Below are 14796 nucleotides of genomic sequence, written 5' to 3'. Positions count from 1 at the left end.
TGATCTCTTTGATTGAAGAGTATCGTGATGTCAAACCTTTATTAATTTGAAAAATGTTTAATGGCTTTGATATACGTCTAAAAAAGACTATCCAAGGCCCAGAAGAGCTCTCCTGATATTTTTTCGTTCGTGGGGGTATCGGATTCATGCTAGGATTTACGTCCATGGATTCATCCATTACATTAAAATTTTTAACTAAACTTTAAAATAAAATTTGAAACCAACACTACACAGTACTCAATCAAAAGGAAAAGAAAAAACTTCTACCTTGAAATTGTTGTCTATCTCCGTTGCACTGCCGTGTAGATACTCGTTGCTCTAGATGTTCTTGTTGGATGTATCTGGACGTTGATACAATGCTGAAGCTCACTGTAGCGATAGAATATGATGTGATGCTACTGCTACCTGACATCCAGCACCACTCGAATTCCGATTTGCTTTCGTCTTCGCCAGCTGTAACCAGCGCAGGTCACCGGTGTATACCTGCGTGTTGTATGGCAGTGGAAAGACCGAGTTGTCTTGTCTCCTTCTTCCTAGTGCTCCGCACCGATATGCTTCTGCACCGAAGTGCCTTCGCACCGGTGTGCCTTTGCACTCTCCTGCTTCTATGTGCCTTTGCACTCTTCCTCTTCGATGTGCCTTTGCACTCTCCTGCTCAGCACTTGTGGCTGTATATTGCAGCCTGGGTAGAGTTTGGGAAACGCCCTTTGTTGTTTCCTTCACCAGCTTGGCCCAGCACTAGGGCTCTTTTATGCAGCACGACTATACGTTTTAACGGCTGCTGCCAACAGGTTTCTACCTGTAGTTCAACCGTTGTCGTATTTAACGCGTGTAAACCAACCAGCGTTATTAAACTGTACGCTTCTATACACAACCTTCTCGGTTGAACGGCTATTACTGAATCTTCCATTTATTGAAAATCACATGTGAAACTTATTCATTAGAAATTATGTTTGCTATGGTTTTGTAAACATCAATTCAATTCTTGTTTACATCAAGTAGTAGTTTCTACGAGTTTTACAGTTGCTTTTTCACAGATTTAATTGCTGCAGTTGTAATATGATCGATGCATGAGTTTTTGTATCAGTTGCTCAATAATTGTGAATAAATGTTCGTGACAACGGAGGAACTTAAATATATGTTGCACAACACAGAAAAGTTGCGCTTTTTCCATAACACAGCAGTTACTACAATAGTAATATGAACTAATTTGATAAATTTCACAATCTGTATAAAAATACAGGACAGCAACCTAACGTGCTACTTGGGTAGCCAGTTGAGAACCGCTACCGACACTTCACGGCTATCTAGAAAGAGCTCAGAAAGAGAAATTGACATTGAAGATCGATTTTCATTGGAGGCTGAGCAGCCGGTAATTTTTTTCTTCTAGGACTCCATAAGGTTTTTTTCAGTTTTTTTTTGTAAGATTTGTCGTTTTTTCCATTATAACTATTTGGAAAAAATAGGTTAAAAAAGTTTGAGCTTTTTCGAAGAAAGAAAATCAATTTTGGGAAAATAAAGTATGCAAAGTGGCTTTTTGTGACAAAGCCTATATGTCCAGAAAGTTGCATGCAAATCTGAGAGGGTGCTTTGTTCCCACATTTATTCGAGTTGGTGCGAAAGTCGTCTCTACCGAAATCCGTAAAAATAATTTGATGTGTATTAGATATTGTGGAAAAAGTATCATAACAGTACTAGGATGGATAAAAACAATTTATTTTTTTTTAAATAAAGGAAGAACTAAGTTTTCAAGGGGAGCGAAAACTTTCCCCTTCTTCCAAGCAAATTCTGGATACCATCATTGAACAAAAATCCTTCGGAATTGGCGACGCGTTGCTCTGCAAATTTCTCTTATTACCCATTTCACAACACGCTGGTCTTACCAAACACAGAACATTGTCCTACGGCCGAAGTGAATTCAGTCGATATTTTTCTTCCTACGAAATCTTGAAATAAATTCTTTTCTTCGTCTCTCGTAATAATACGAAGCCTTAATGATTTCATCTCTAGCCCATAAAAAGAAAACTAAGAAACCAAAATAAGACAGAACAAAATCAATCTTTAGTTGTTGAAATTATAATTTTAAAATACATTCTATTAACAGAGGAACTAAAAACATCACTCTTTATATTAAAACCATTGTTTCAAATTGATCAAATCGAGAAGCATAAACTCGGAAAATAGTTATGATGAACTAGCCAGCAAATGCGCTTGAACCGCATCCCATCCGTTAAGTTTATTGCACAGATGTTGATGATTCTTTTTATATTGCACGTACAAGCAACAGTACCTTCACGGTCGACCATTCAACCATAACACCCACGTGTAATTTTTTATGTATCATGAAAATACACATAGCATAAGTTGAATAAATAGAATATTGTAGTGGGTTGACAGGTAAATTAAGTAACGTTGCTGCACGGTCTATGGTGGAAAATATGTAGCAATGGAAACATAATGCTGTAACTTGTGTGTACGTGATGCTGTGGACAACCTGTGAAGTCTATCACCTACACACAAACGTTGATGGCATGAAATGCGCACCCTGTGCTGATGCATGACTAAACTCATAGAGGAACGCTTATGACTATGCATAATGTCGTCCGTTTTTATAATTTCCTGGAGTGAAGGAAAACAATCGCAATTACTCAGTACACTGCATCATATTTGCCATAAACACACACATTACCCTCTACGATAGATGGTAAAGCAGGAAGCAGGATGCCCATTGTCGGATGTAGCGAGTAATAGTAATTGAAATTTATTAACATTCCCTGATAAATTGCTTTGTACTGTGGGATACTGGAATAACTTAATGTTGGGATAAGCTTTTCAGGCTTATCAGTATTTCTATATTGGTTTGGTTCCAACGTGTTTTAAAAGTTGAGAACCCGCCTTCATGACTATTCGTAACTATTTTTAATGAATAGCTGCGATTATGGATTCGAAATATGTCATCAACGCCAACATCGTAAAATTACTGTGGTTAAACGGTTAGGAAAAATTGGACAAGTATTATGGGGTTCCTTCAGATTACACCTTCTAATATAGGCTACGAGAGTTTCGTGTTTTAAGCGGCTCCCCGATGCTGTTACATAGGATAACGTAAAAAAAACCTGAAATTGTGTTGGCCAATCGGAAAATTAGGAGAGCGAACTCGCAGATGACACATGATGAAAAAAAATATCCTGCTAATGATGAGTGCACATACTCCGTAGTCAAAAACACAAACGCGAGCGCATTTCGGAAGCGTAATTGGCCGTATTGATGCAGATGCGAGTAAACATTTGGCATTCATTGGTAACTGTTGATGAAACCTGAATATTACAAGCCAGTGATCAATATACAATAATAGGAAATAGGAGTGATGCACAAAAAAACAGAGCCGAAGCCGCAATGTTACCGGAAAAAATGATGCCTTTTTCATTTTCATTTTCTCCTGTATATTACAGCAGAAATTCCCCGAAATTTAAAAAGTTTAGAAAATAATTTTGAAGACTTCTGTTGCATAATACTACTACATTGATATACTACATTTGAGTTTAAGTAAGTGAAAATCTATTCATATGTGAGATGCTCCATTTTATCACATTTGATTATTATTGTCGGTACTTCCGGAACCGAAAGCTGGATATCGGCATAGTGACATTCGATTCATTTAACCATACACTAATATGACCTACAAATTTATTTACGATTCTCTATGACCAATTAAATTTTGGAAAAATAATGTACCGGTAGCCGGATAAAATTCAGTAGATAAATCATGGGACTATCCATGGTTTGTTTGATTACAGACTCTCATAATCTGCAAGCTAGAGAAATTAACTAGCAAATCGGATTGAAATGAAATTCAGGAACTTTGTACGGGACTGTGAGACCTTTCATTTTAATCTAAGTTTGTGAAAATCGGTTTAGCCATCTCCGAGAAAAGTAAGTGACAATATTTGTCACACACATACACACTCACACATTTGCTCAGCTAATCGAGTTGCTGTTAAAGACTGTTCCAGAAAGTATGGACGCAACCAAAAACCGGTGCCATTTCGCAATGGTTCAGCATCTGTCAGTTTCAATGGCTGCGTCCTGTTGTTTACACTCTTCTCTAACCACTTGTGCAGTTGTTTATTCGGTTTTCATTAGTTTGTTTCGAAATACGTGGACTTTTAGCAGTACAACGTCGAAAAATTGTGCACAGGACGCGGACTGTCACTGAGAAAGATAGCAAAAATGGAAGGAGTAAGTGAAAAAGCCGTACGAAAGGTCCTGCTAACCCTCGGTTGGATAAACGTATACTGAAGGCGTTCGATCAAAAGAAGGAGGTTCAACGGATCAAAGTTCGGAACTCACAGAAAAACGAACGAAACCTACCCCAAGGAAGACTCTCGAGCGCTGCCCGGACCGCAATATTATACGAAATTGGTGTACAAGGACCTGGACGACGCTGACACCATGGTGGCGATGGAAACGTTTGGGCAGAAAGTGTTGGTCTGGCAAGCAATTTGTACCTGTGGTTTGCGGTCGTCGATTTTCTTCACGAAGGTCACAATTAATGCCAAGGTGTACAAGGAAGAATGTTTGAAGAAGAAAATGCTGCCAATGTACAGAAAGCATAAGGCTCCTCCTCTCTTCTGGCCGGATTTGGCTTCAGTCCACTACGCCAGCTCCGTTCTACAGTGGTTGTCAAAACAATAATGTACAATTCGTGGAAAAGGACATCAACCCACCGAACTGCCCGGATCTTCAGCCAATTGAAAGGTATTGGGCAATTGTCAAGCGGCACTTTCGGAAGGACGGTACAGTGTCCCAAAACATGCAGGAGTTAAAAAAACTGGACAGCTGCCACCAGGAAAGTCACAAAAGTAACTGTGCAAAATTTAATAAAGAATGCCAAGTCCAAAGTGCGAGCGTTTCACAGAAACTAGGATTTTCTTCAATATAATCAGAGCAATGCATAAAAATGTAATTTTTCTACAATATATCGAAAACTGATGTCAAAATATGTTTTTTTCGCTTTTTTGTTCAATAACCAATGTTGCTAACTACTTTTCGGGACACTCCTTATCCGTTCCCGGATTCCGGAGTTACCTACAATAGTGGAACTAATTTCGTTTACTAAGAGATGGTCTTACAGACCTGAGAACTGTTTCACTCTGTAGGTTAACTAGTTGATGGACAAACCTTTTTATTTTTCGAGAATCAAAGAAAATTATTTTGCGAAAATCCACACATTTATATATGAGGATATGAGAGATCGGAGAAAGGAATCATAACACCACTACGTGGATCAAAACAGATTTTTACAAGTAATATTTTGAAACTTTCATAAAACCTTTTGCATGGTATAACAACTTAGAGTGAGAATTAAACAATTGAACATTCTTAATTCAACTCTCTCACAAAAATTTTGTGTCAATGTGACGTTTAAAGTGTATCTATAATACATTTGTTGTGGGCTATAGGACTAATTACTTTTTAGAAAATATTGATGAATTCGATGATCTACCGTTGCATTTTTTGACATCAAATAAGTTTCATAATACAAAAAAGGATGAAATACGAATGACTTTTATGTTTCATTTTCAGAACGCTTTCACTAGTTATGACGCAACGTAGCTAATTTATATCACAATAAAAATTTTTTTATTTGTTATAATTCTTATTTTTATCTATGCATTCGCGATAAAAATGAAAGCGCTTTTTTTAGTTCTGAAAAAACTTAAAGTCGGCAATAAAATTCAAAACATTCTTACTATAGAACTGACCCGAGTAAGTTTATTGTTGATCGTAAAACAGGTTTGAAAACTTTTTTGAATTTGTAATCATTTCGAAATAGATTAAACGCAGGAGTATGCTGGTTCTTTATTTTGCTTTAAAAACCATATGATGAACTGTCCACTTTGCTGAACTCCACAAAAGCCTTTTGAAAACCGCAAAAGCCTTTTGAAAAACTCCACAAAAGCCTTTTGAAAACCATTATAAGATCATAATCTTATAATGGTTTTCAAAAGGCTTTTGTGGAGTTTTCAGTTTCAATGTGAGAATTACGGTGAAATACTCAAGAGAGCTACAAGTATTTACTAAAATTGAAAATGTTACTTGAGATAGCCTTACAGAAAAATGAAATAATCGCCCTTATTCTGAATAACGACGTATTGATTTTTCGATCGAATGTGGTTCGACCGAATCATAGCTACCTTTGATTTTGCTAGCGTTATGGGGAATACTAGAGTGACTATAAGTGGTTGTAGGCACTCTAGGGAATACAAATGAAATACGAGGGAAAAAACGATACGACGTTATTCAGAATAAGGGCGAATGTGTGTTCGTCTTCATGATGTTTGTTAAAAAAATGACGGGGGCGACTATTTTTGAGTTCACCTCGGGCACCAGAAATGCTCACTACGGCTCCAGTGTAAAACACCTTTTCACAGTTGACTGTTCTAAATGTATTATAAAAGATATTAGGGGCTACTTGGGGGCGTATGTGATCCGGCATTTCACGAATCTCTTATCTCATGGATGTGTCGAAAAACACAGTAGAATCAGAAGTATCCAAGAAATGAGCACGGTTTGAAACAAACGAAGAAGGATTAATATTCTGAGCCATGTAATCAAAATACAAGGACACAAAACGGGTCTGTACTAGATATTATATTCTCAGGTGAAACAGTGTTTTGATTGGCTTATTGATTACTCTTGTTTTGAGAAGGAACTTGGTGAATTACAAAAAAATGAATACTTTTGCCATTACCAATGAATTTCCTGTTGCTAAAGAAACCTAAACAGTATATTTTCTATTGAATACTTACTTCTATTTCACCATCTCCTTTCAGCTACAGCAAGCAGGTCAAGGCTTACTACTACTATGATCGGTACACGAGAAAATCACAGTGGGAGCACCCGATAGACGTCCTGTACCGACAAAAGGTTGTTGATGCCAGGAAGGCCTTCTCGTTGGACCGGTCCGATTCAACATCACTGGCTGATTCGGGCTTCCGCAGCCTGAAATCCGGCGCAAGTAATTTAAGTAATAATAGTAGCGGAAGTGGCAGCGGAGGTAGTGGCAGTGGGTGCGAAGCAAAAACACCCGGATCTGAGATTGGTGCAGCGGTAGAAGCTCTTTTTGGTGAAACTATTGGAGATTGCTTTAAGCAGCATCGAACATGTGACGGTCATACGGGTTCTGTTTCAGCGTCTGCTGAGTCCGATCGTGAAGATAGTGTCAAAGAAGTAAACGTTGTGAAGGTGGAGGCAGAAAAAGACGAAGCAAGTGAAAAGAGCGATGTTGAATTAGGCGAAGAAGCTGGTACCGAGGGCGCCAACAGAGATTCGAGTAAAGAAAATAACCATCAAACATCGGGTAATACGGAACAAACATTGGCGGGACAAGAAACGATGGCTTCCGGATCACGAATTTCATTCAATTTGGGATCGAGTGTGAGAGACCGTTCAGAAGCTAGTATGTCTCGAGGATCATTTCCCGGTTTTACCCTAACTGGAACCGGATCGCAGTTCTTGAAAACAAACAAGAAACCAGAGTTTGACAGTTTAGAATTAGGGAAGAAAGAAGAAGTTAAAGGTATTTTAAGGGATTCTAGTCTAACGTTTGTAAGAAATAAAGGGACACCCAATGAAGATTCTTCGGAAGACAGAAAGAGCGTTCGATTTGATATTGATTTGAATGCGGAGCTTAAATCATTTAATAAACTGGAAGCGGTGCGAGATGACTCTTTAATAAATTTTGATGAGATTGTAGAAGGATCCGATAATGATGCGGAAGTGGAGGAAGAGGTAGTGGAGAGTTTAGAGAAAAAGGCTTCTAGTTCAACGGAAACTTCCGGAGAGGATTCGGATGCCAGCGAGGAAGCAGATAGCAAAGCGGAGGTAGCGAGAAGATTTTCTGTTGATCGTGGTAGCGATGATTCTATTCGATTGTTGAAATATTCGATCGCTGATGAGAAAGCAAGATACAAATCAAAGCTTGAAGACGAATTGAAAAATCTGCAAATCAAAAATGAATCTGACACTAAAACCGAATTGGCCAAGGAGCGAAAACGTCATGAAGAACAATTAGATAAAGAAAGAGACAAACTGAAGGAACAACATCTGAAAAATATTGACGAGATCAAAGAATTTTATCAGGTCAAACTAAACGAGATGAAGGCTGATTACGAAGAGGAAAATGAGAAAGAATATAGAATCTATCAAGAAACGCTTCAAGAAGAGTTCGATCGAAGAGTAAAGGAAGTCACCGATGAACACAGAGCTACGATGGCTACTCTTCAGAAAAACCACGATGAAATTGTCGAGGAGCTCGAGCGTGATTTAAAAACCGAAGAAGAGTTACTGAAGAAAGAGCACGGTAAAAATTTAACAGAAATGAAAATCAAATTAGCTCACGAGCTGGATGTTGAGCGACAACGCATGAGAGAGACGGGCGAGGATCGACTGTATGAGAAAATTCGCTGTGAAAAGCGGTTGCTAGAAGACAAATATAAATGTTTGAAGGAGAAGTACACCCGATTGAAGACCGATGTCCGGATTTCCTTGGAAAGACGTAAGAAACGAAGAGAACAGCAGCAGCATAGTTTGCTTAGCAATAGCTACGAAACCGATGATCGTACCAATTCAAGACCAACTCCTCACTATCACTATGAGGGAAAATCCAGTACTCTTGCACAAACTTCAGTTATGATGAATTCGGAAAAATCTTCTATAAGTACACCGCCACCATCGGTTGCCTCCAAAAGATTTCCTGTGAAAAATTACACAATGGAAAACAAAAATAAGTTGTTGCATTACAATGGCAACGGGCACCATCAGGTAGCTTCCCCGGCACTGTCTGATCCACGAAAACCGTACGTCCTCAACAATAATCGTCTGCAGAATATGGATGACACCAGTCAAAGTGAAACGACATATTCAAAAAACTACTTTCAAATCCGTAACATGTTCGCCAACGTTCGCGACGAAAATTGTAGCTCAGATTCAGAGTTCGATAGAAATCACGAGAAAAGTAACAACCCTATAAGTCGACAGAAACGCAAGCTTTTCACCAAAACAAAATCTGCCTCAACGTCAAAACTGAATTCGTCAAAGCATGAACGGGAGCGGCCCTGCACTCCCGTTGAGAATCTAAGGATTCAGCTGAAGAAGCTCGAAGAGTTGGAAGACCAGATTCCGGACTGTAACATGGACACACCTTATCACCTACGCTATCCATTCAGTGATCTAGAGAACAATGGTGGCAGTACTGAGTTAGACTTCTTCAAGCATCGGATTCTACTCGAGCGGGACTCGGTTATGCGTGCGAAAGAATCACTACGAACCCAGAAAAATTTGTTCAAATCAAAACAGCGTGATATCTCGATCAAACACACAATGAAGAATAAACACACGATGGATCAAATCTTTAATGTAAGTTTTTACTTGAAAACCAGCAATTTGTTTACCTGTGTATAAACTTTCAATTTCTTAGGAGGAGAAAGAATTGACCGAGATGGAAGTTTCGTTGCATAGAACTCGGGCTCTGTTGGGCGAAAAAGTTATCCGACTACGTCATCTGGAACGGTCGCTACAAAAGCTGTCGGAAAAGGATCGTCCAACATTACCGGAGAATATAGAAATTAATATGAAACCAAAGGAAACGCTGAGTGATCTGTCATCCTATTCCAGTTCCGGTTTCAGTAGTACTGATGTGCCTACGGAACATGGAAATGTTCGTCATCAGCTCGTTGCAAAAGAGTCCAATGAGACACTTAAGTATTTGGAGCATCTACATAGTGAGATTCAGGATATCTGGAACATTTTGAGTAAGTTCAACCATCCGTAAGTCACCATCTCTGCCCAATGTAATTTAAAATTTTGTTTCTTTAATTTCAGATCCAACTCATCAGGCCACTGGCTACGAAGAGCTGGATTATCTAAATAATCCTTCTCAACATTTCTGCGATATGGTTATGTCGCCAAAGCAAGGTGGAATTTCAAGCTTGGGCACTGCAACGTCACACCAACAGATTCACCAGCAGAAACAGCAACAACAGCACCACTACACTGTGAATCTGCTGGAAAAAACTCGGGATCTGAAGAATTGGTTGCGACAGGCAAAATCTGAGCACGAACTTCTGAAAAAGAAATCCTTTGGATAAGATCAGACGTGTAGGTGCTAGAGAACAGAGTTTTCAATACATATTTTGAAAGTCTGACAAATTTTGAAAAACCGATTTCTCAAACTTTTCAGACATTTGGGAATCTAAATTCTTATCACAACAGTTTTGTTGAAATTTACTCAGTAAGTCGATATACAGCAATTTAAAAGAATGGACTTGGTTTTTTTTTGTAACAGGTTATTTTGAATTCAAGGTTTTTTTTTCAAAATTGCATAACTTGGGAAAAACTCGCTTTCGGTGACGCTCTGAACGAATGAGCACGTTGTTTATTTCGCCGGAGTGTTTCTCAAGAAAGAATGAATTTTAATCTGTATTGCGGCGGCTCTGTGTTGCGACACATCAAGGTTATCACTGACGATCCAGTGAAATGAAAGTCTGAGGCTTGTTTGCGACAAAATCTGCCCAAATTAGATCTGGTAATCATTTATTTGTGTATTATGAATCATCTTAAAACTTATTACAGTTACTCAATTAGGCTGCATGTATAAATTACGAACTTTTGAGTTTACTGCACCCATTGGGGTCTGTGTAGACCTTACTGCAACTGATTTAGCTGCTTTTGTCCAAGATTCTCGATTTTTTCTGTAGTTGTTGCTTGTTGTTTATATTGAGAGAGCTCGCGATTCACGAGATCCCAATTCCGTTTGATAGGTCGCAACTCCGGGCAGTTGGGTGGATTCGACTCTTTCAGTACAACATGGACTCTATTCGCTTTATACCATTCCAAAACGTCTTTGGCGTAGATACTAAATCAGGCCAGAATAGCGAGGGAGCATATGAATGGTAACAATCGCCTATTTAGGCATATTTCACGGTATATTTCCTTGTTTGCGATTCCGGTAGTGATGAAGCTTTGGCTACCAAATTGCTGTACGGCGACTTCCGAATAAATTGCGGGAAACGATCGGTTGAAGATTTCATGTTTATTATTTCCTCACACGTTTTCCATGCTATTTCCTACTGTTTTTAAAATGATAACATAGAATAAGACATAACACAAAGAAAGTGATAGCTACTCAATGAATCGGTAAGATGTTTGCCAGAGAATAATAGTCTAGGCTTTCATCAATTATATGACAGTGGATCCCATCTTATAATCCCTACTTTCCTCGCGGTTCAACCTTTGATAAACCGCTCCCATAGTATATGAACGTACCATTAAACTATAGTGTGATATTAAATTTTAGATAAATTCGATGTTAGTAGTTTGAATCCAATTAGTTGTGAGACCAGAAGATAAACTGAGAGAATGTTAAAGTAAGTTAAGGATAACTAAGAACATGAAGATGCAATCGACAGAAATTAGCAGACAATTTAACTACAACACTTTATAAAATTGTTCCAACTTTATTTAATTACATGCACAAATAACTATAAGAAACAAGAAAAAAAAAACATTTTAAATGAAACATTTTCATTTCAACTAATGTATGCTGAAATTTGAAGAAAATCGCATATTTGGACAGTTTGCTGTGCTCATAATGTTTTGGTTTTGGATTCAGTTGAACACAATACGATTGAATTTTCAATACGAGTAAAAACTAACAGTTTGTCACTCTATTATTAAATATACAGGAATATACAGAAAAATTTAAAAAAAAGTACGAATTGGTCCAGTCATAAAGACAAATATTAATTACGACAGAGATTATTTTAACATTCCATATTAGAATTTAATAAACAAATAATGGATAAAAATTTGTGTAACAGAAAAACAAGTATGAAAGAAAAATATTTAACACGATCTTGTCGGCAAAATATCAAGAAAAAAACTGTATCACTTTTACGTCTGGTTTGAAACTACGAATTACTACATTGTATACGTGAAAGTATGTTTGGAACCTGAAAATTGTATTAATTTGATATTACTTAATACATGCTAGATTAACTCACTACTGATATTCATATCATCTCAACACAGACCTTCTCTGGAATTCATCTTATAAAAAAGCTAGCAAATGAAATAAAATAATTTTTAGTTTGAAAACGAAGTCAAGATGATACCGCGATCCACGATTAGAAACTTCAACAAAACTGATTACATTTGCTTTTATTTTAACCGATGAAAACGGTCGACGGTGCGGGATGTAGGTAACCAGGTCGCCGACAGGACAACAAATTTTGAATGAAATTCAAACTAACAAATGTTTTAAGGACATCTAGTCGAATAAACTACTAATACAACCCAGTTCTAAAATAATGTTACAATAAAAATGAGTTTTTATTTCTGTGAAAGAACTCATTTTGCTTTAGAGATAATCAGTCTAAAATTCAAACCATATGAAGTAGTCTTTTGTTATAAATGCTTTAGAGAATAAAATTAGTTTTCCTTTCACACCTGCAGGTGGTTCTTCAAATCGTTAGCTTGAAAATTGTAAAAATAAACATACCATGAACATACCTTTAACATCGAGTCAGGTCAATTTATCACACGATATTCGACTTCAAGACGTCCGTTTTCAACATTACGATATCGTTGTGATCGGATACACTACGGAATCAATATACGCAAATTCACTGATATTCAGTGGATTCCTTTTTAAAAACTGTGCTTATTATCGTCACTCAGGGTTTTTTTCAATAAAATTTTTTGTTCCGGCCTTTTCGCGTACAAGCTTTACGTAGCTGATTCCATCTAACGAGGGTCCATGGTCACTTTGTGGCTCATCTCATCATCCATTGCTTTATTGTTGGCGTTGTGAGTGGTTTTTTATTTACGAGTTGAGTTCAAATTCCGATGGATACCATTGACTTCCGATGGATACCGCTGACCTCCGTCTTCTATTTCCAGAATGACCTGTTGTCCGTGAATGCGAAACTGATATGTGTTCTGTTGGAGTCTCCTGCTTCTTCCGCTTGCGGTAATAAGCTTTGTATTTCGCTTGGAGATTCTTCGATTGCACCATAATCAACACGATGACAACGACAGTCAAATTCGAAATGAATGGTTTCTGAGGCGGTGCTATGCATTTTATATAGCAAATCTGCAGAAAGTTTACTACAAACTACAACTGGTTGAAAAATGGGCCGTATACAGTATAGTGAAATAAAATTTCGCATAATTCTTTGGGTATAAAATTATGGTTCTAAAAAGCACCTTGGACAATTTTAATGTCGATTATTTCATTTCTAATTTAAATATTTTAGTAAAAGATACTATCAAAATGCTGTACGGGATTAATTTCTGGCATCCCAGAAGAGCCAAATTGTATAATTTTCTAAAATATTATACACTGATTGGATATAAACGATTTTAAACACTGTTGCGAATTTAGAACTGTGAAAATTGCAAAAAACTGGTCAAATTATCATAGATTTGCACTACACTGATAATTTTAATTTTCGATTTACAAAGAAGCAATCTTTATAGTTCTTTAGGTAACATTTGGAGCCATTAGAAGGGCTAATTTTGCATAATCTTCCACATTATTGTCCATTTTCCGTTGTATTTTGCTCCAATGCAAACGACCACCAACAGGATGATGTAATCGATCTTCTTCGAAGGGAAACTGGCTCTGCGAATTGAGCGTTTGAGGTTTTGTACAACCCTAAAGGGCTGCTCTTATTACTAGCGACTGCTCCACCTGACGACCGAAGTCCAAATGAAAGCATTGACGACTGCTCCACCTGATGATTGAAGTCCAAATAAAAGCACGACCTAAGCGTTTGCGGCTTTATACCACGCAAAAGGTCAGCTTTCATTGCCAACTGCTCCACCTGACGACCGAAGTCCAAATGAGAGCATGACCTGAGCGTTTGAGGTTTGATACCACGCAAAAGGTCTGCTCTTATTATTGACAACTGCTCCACCTGTCGACCGAAGTCCAAATGAAAGGCCTGCTTTCATTGCCATCTGCTCCACCGGACGACTGAAGTCCAAATGAGAGTTGCGACCTGAGCGTTTGAGGTTTTTAACCACGCAGAACGTGCACTCTCCGAAGCTGCTGGTTGATTATATCATTCCCACGACGTCCGCTTCCATCCAACGCACTAGAAGAAATGATCGATTTTCGACCACGGTCGAGCAGTCAGTTGAAGATATGTGCTTGACTACCTCAAAATCGTCGTCCTTGCGCGAAAAACCCAAGCTAAAGTAAAGAGTTTTCCGCGTTGTTTTCAAATTTTGGAAAACGTAATTTTTGAGTTGTTTGTGGTTATCTCACACTGTTCAATTCCTGATCCAATTCAAATTCCTGATCATATTTTTGATGAAATAGTGAAAAAAATATTTTGCTGCCATTAATACCAGTCGAGATATTCACGATAAAGTTCTGCCCATTCTTCCTTATGGCTAATTTTGAAAAGGCACCCCATAGTAAAGTAAGTCGTATTCGTGACAAAAATACCTGGTATCTCTGCTCAGAAGCTGGGCAGTTGTTTTAACCCCTTCGCTGCCTGTTGTACTGAAGTTTACAGAACTTTTATCTCAAGAATAAATAGAGCAAATAGAGAAATAAATCGTCTGGTGGATTAAAGCAGACCCTGTCAGCTTGATGAGAAATCAGTCTTCAGTTCAGCAACGCCATCGCACGGCATCACATTCAACATATCATATCAATTGTATGGACGCACAGTGCTGCTATTTTCGCGCTCAAGAATTTGACATTTTTCTCAATTACTTGTA

General features: G+C 37.9%; 1 protein-coding gene across 1 annotated transcript in view; it reads left to right on the top strand.

Annotated features, from left to right (window-relative positions):
- LOC131434583 (centrosomal protein of 164 kDa) overlaps positions 1-12386 on the top strand; it is a 48399-nt gene extending 36013 nt beyond the window's left edge. The window contains exons 3-5 of the mRNA XM_058601427.1: positions 6837-9420; positions 9482-9815; positions 9886-12386. Of these exons, the coding sequence (XP_058457410.1) occupies positions 6837-9420; positions 9482-9815; positions 9886-10151 (3184 nt within the window). The 3' untranslated portion in view covers positions 10152-12386. The remainder of the gene's footprint in view (positions 1-6836; positions 9421-9481; positions 9816-9885) is intronic.
- Positions 12387-14796: the final 2410 nt, after the last annotated feature.

This window comes from Malaya genurostris, chromosome 3 (assembly GCF_030247185.1).
Source record: "Malaya genurostris strain Urasoe2022 chromosome 3, Malgen_1.1, whole genome shotgun sequence".
Classification (NCBI taxonomy): domain Eukaryota; kingdom Metazoa; phylum Arthropoda; class Insecta; order Diptera; family Culicidae; genus Malaya; species Malaya genurostris.
Note: the sequence above shows the minus strand (reverse complement) of the source record. Positions and strands in the feature narration are given on the sequence as shown.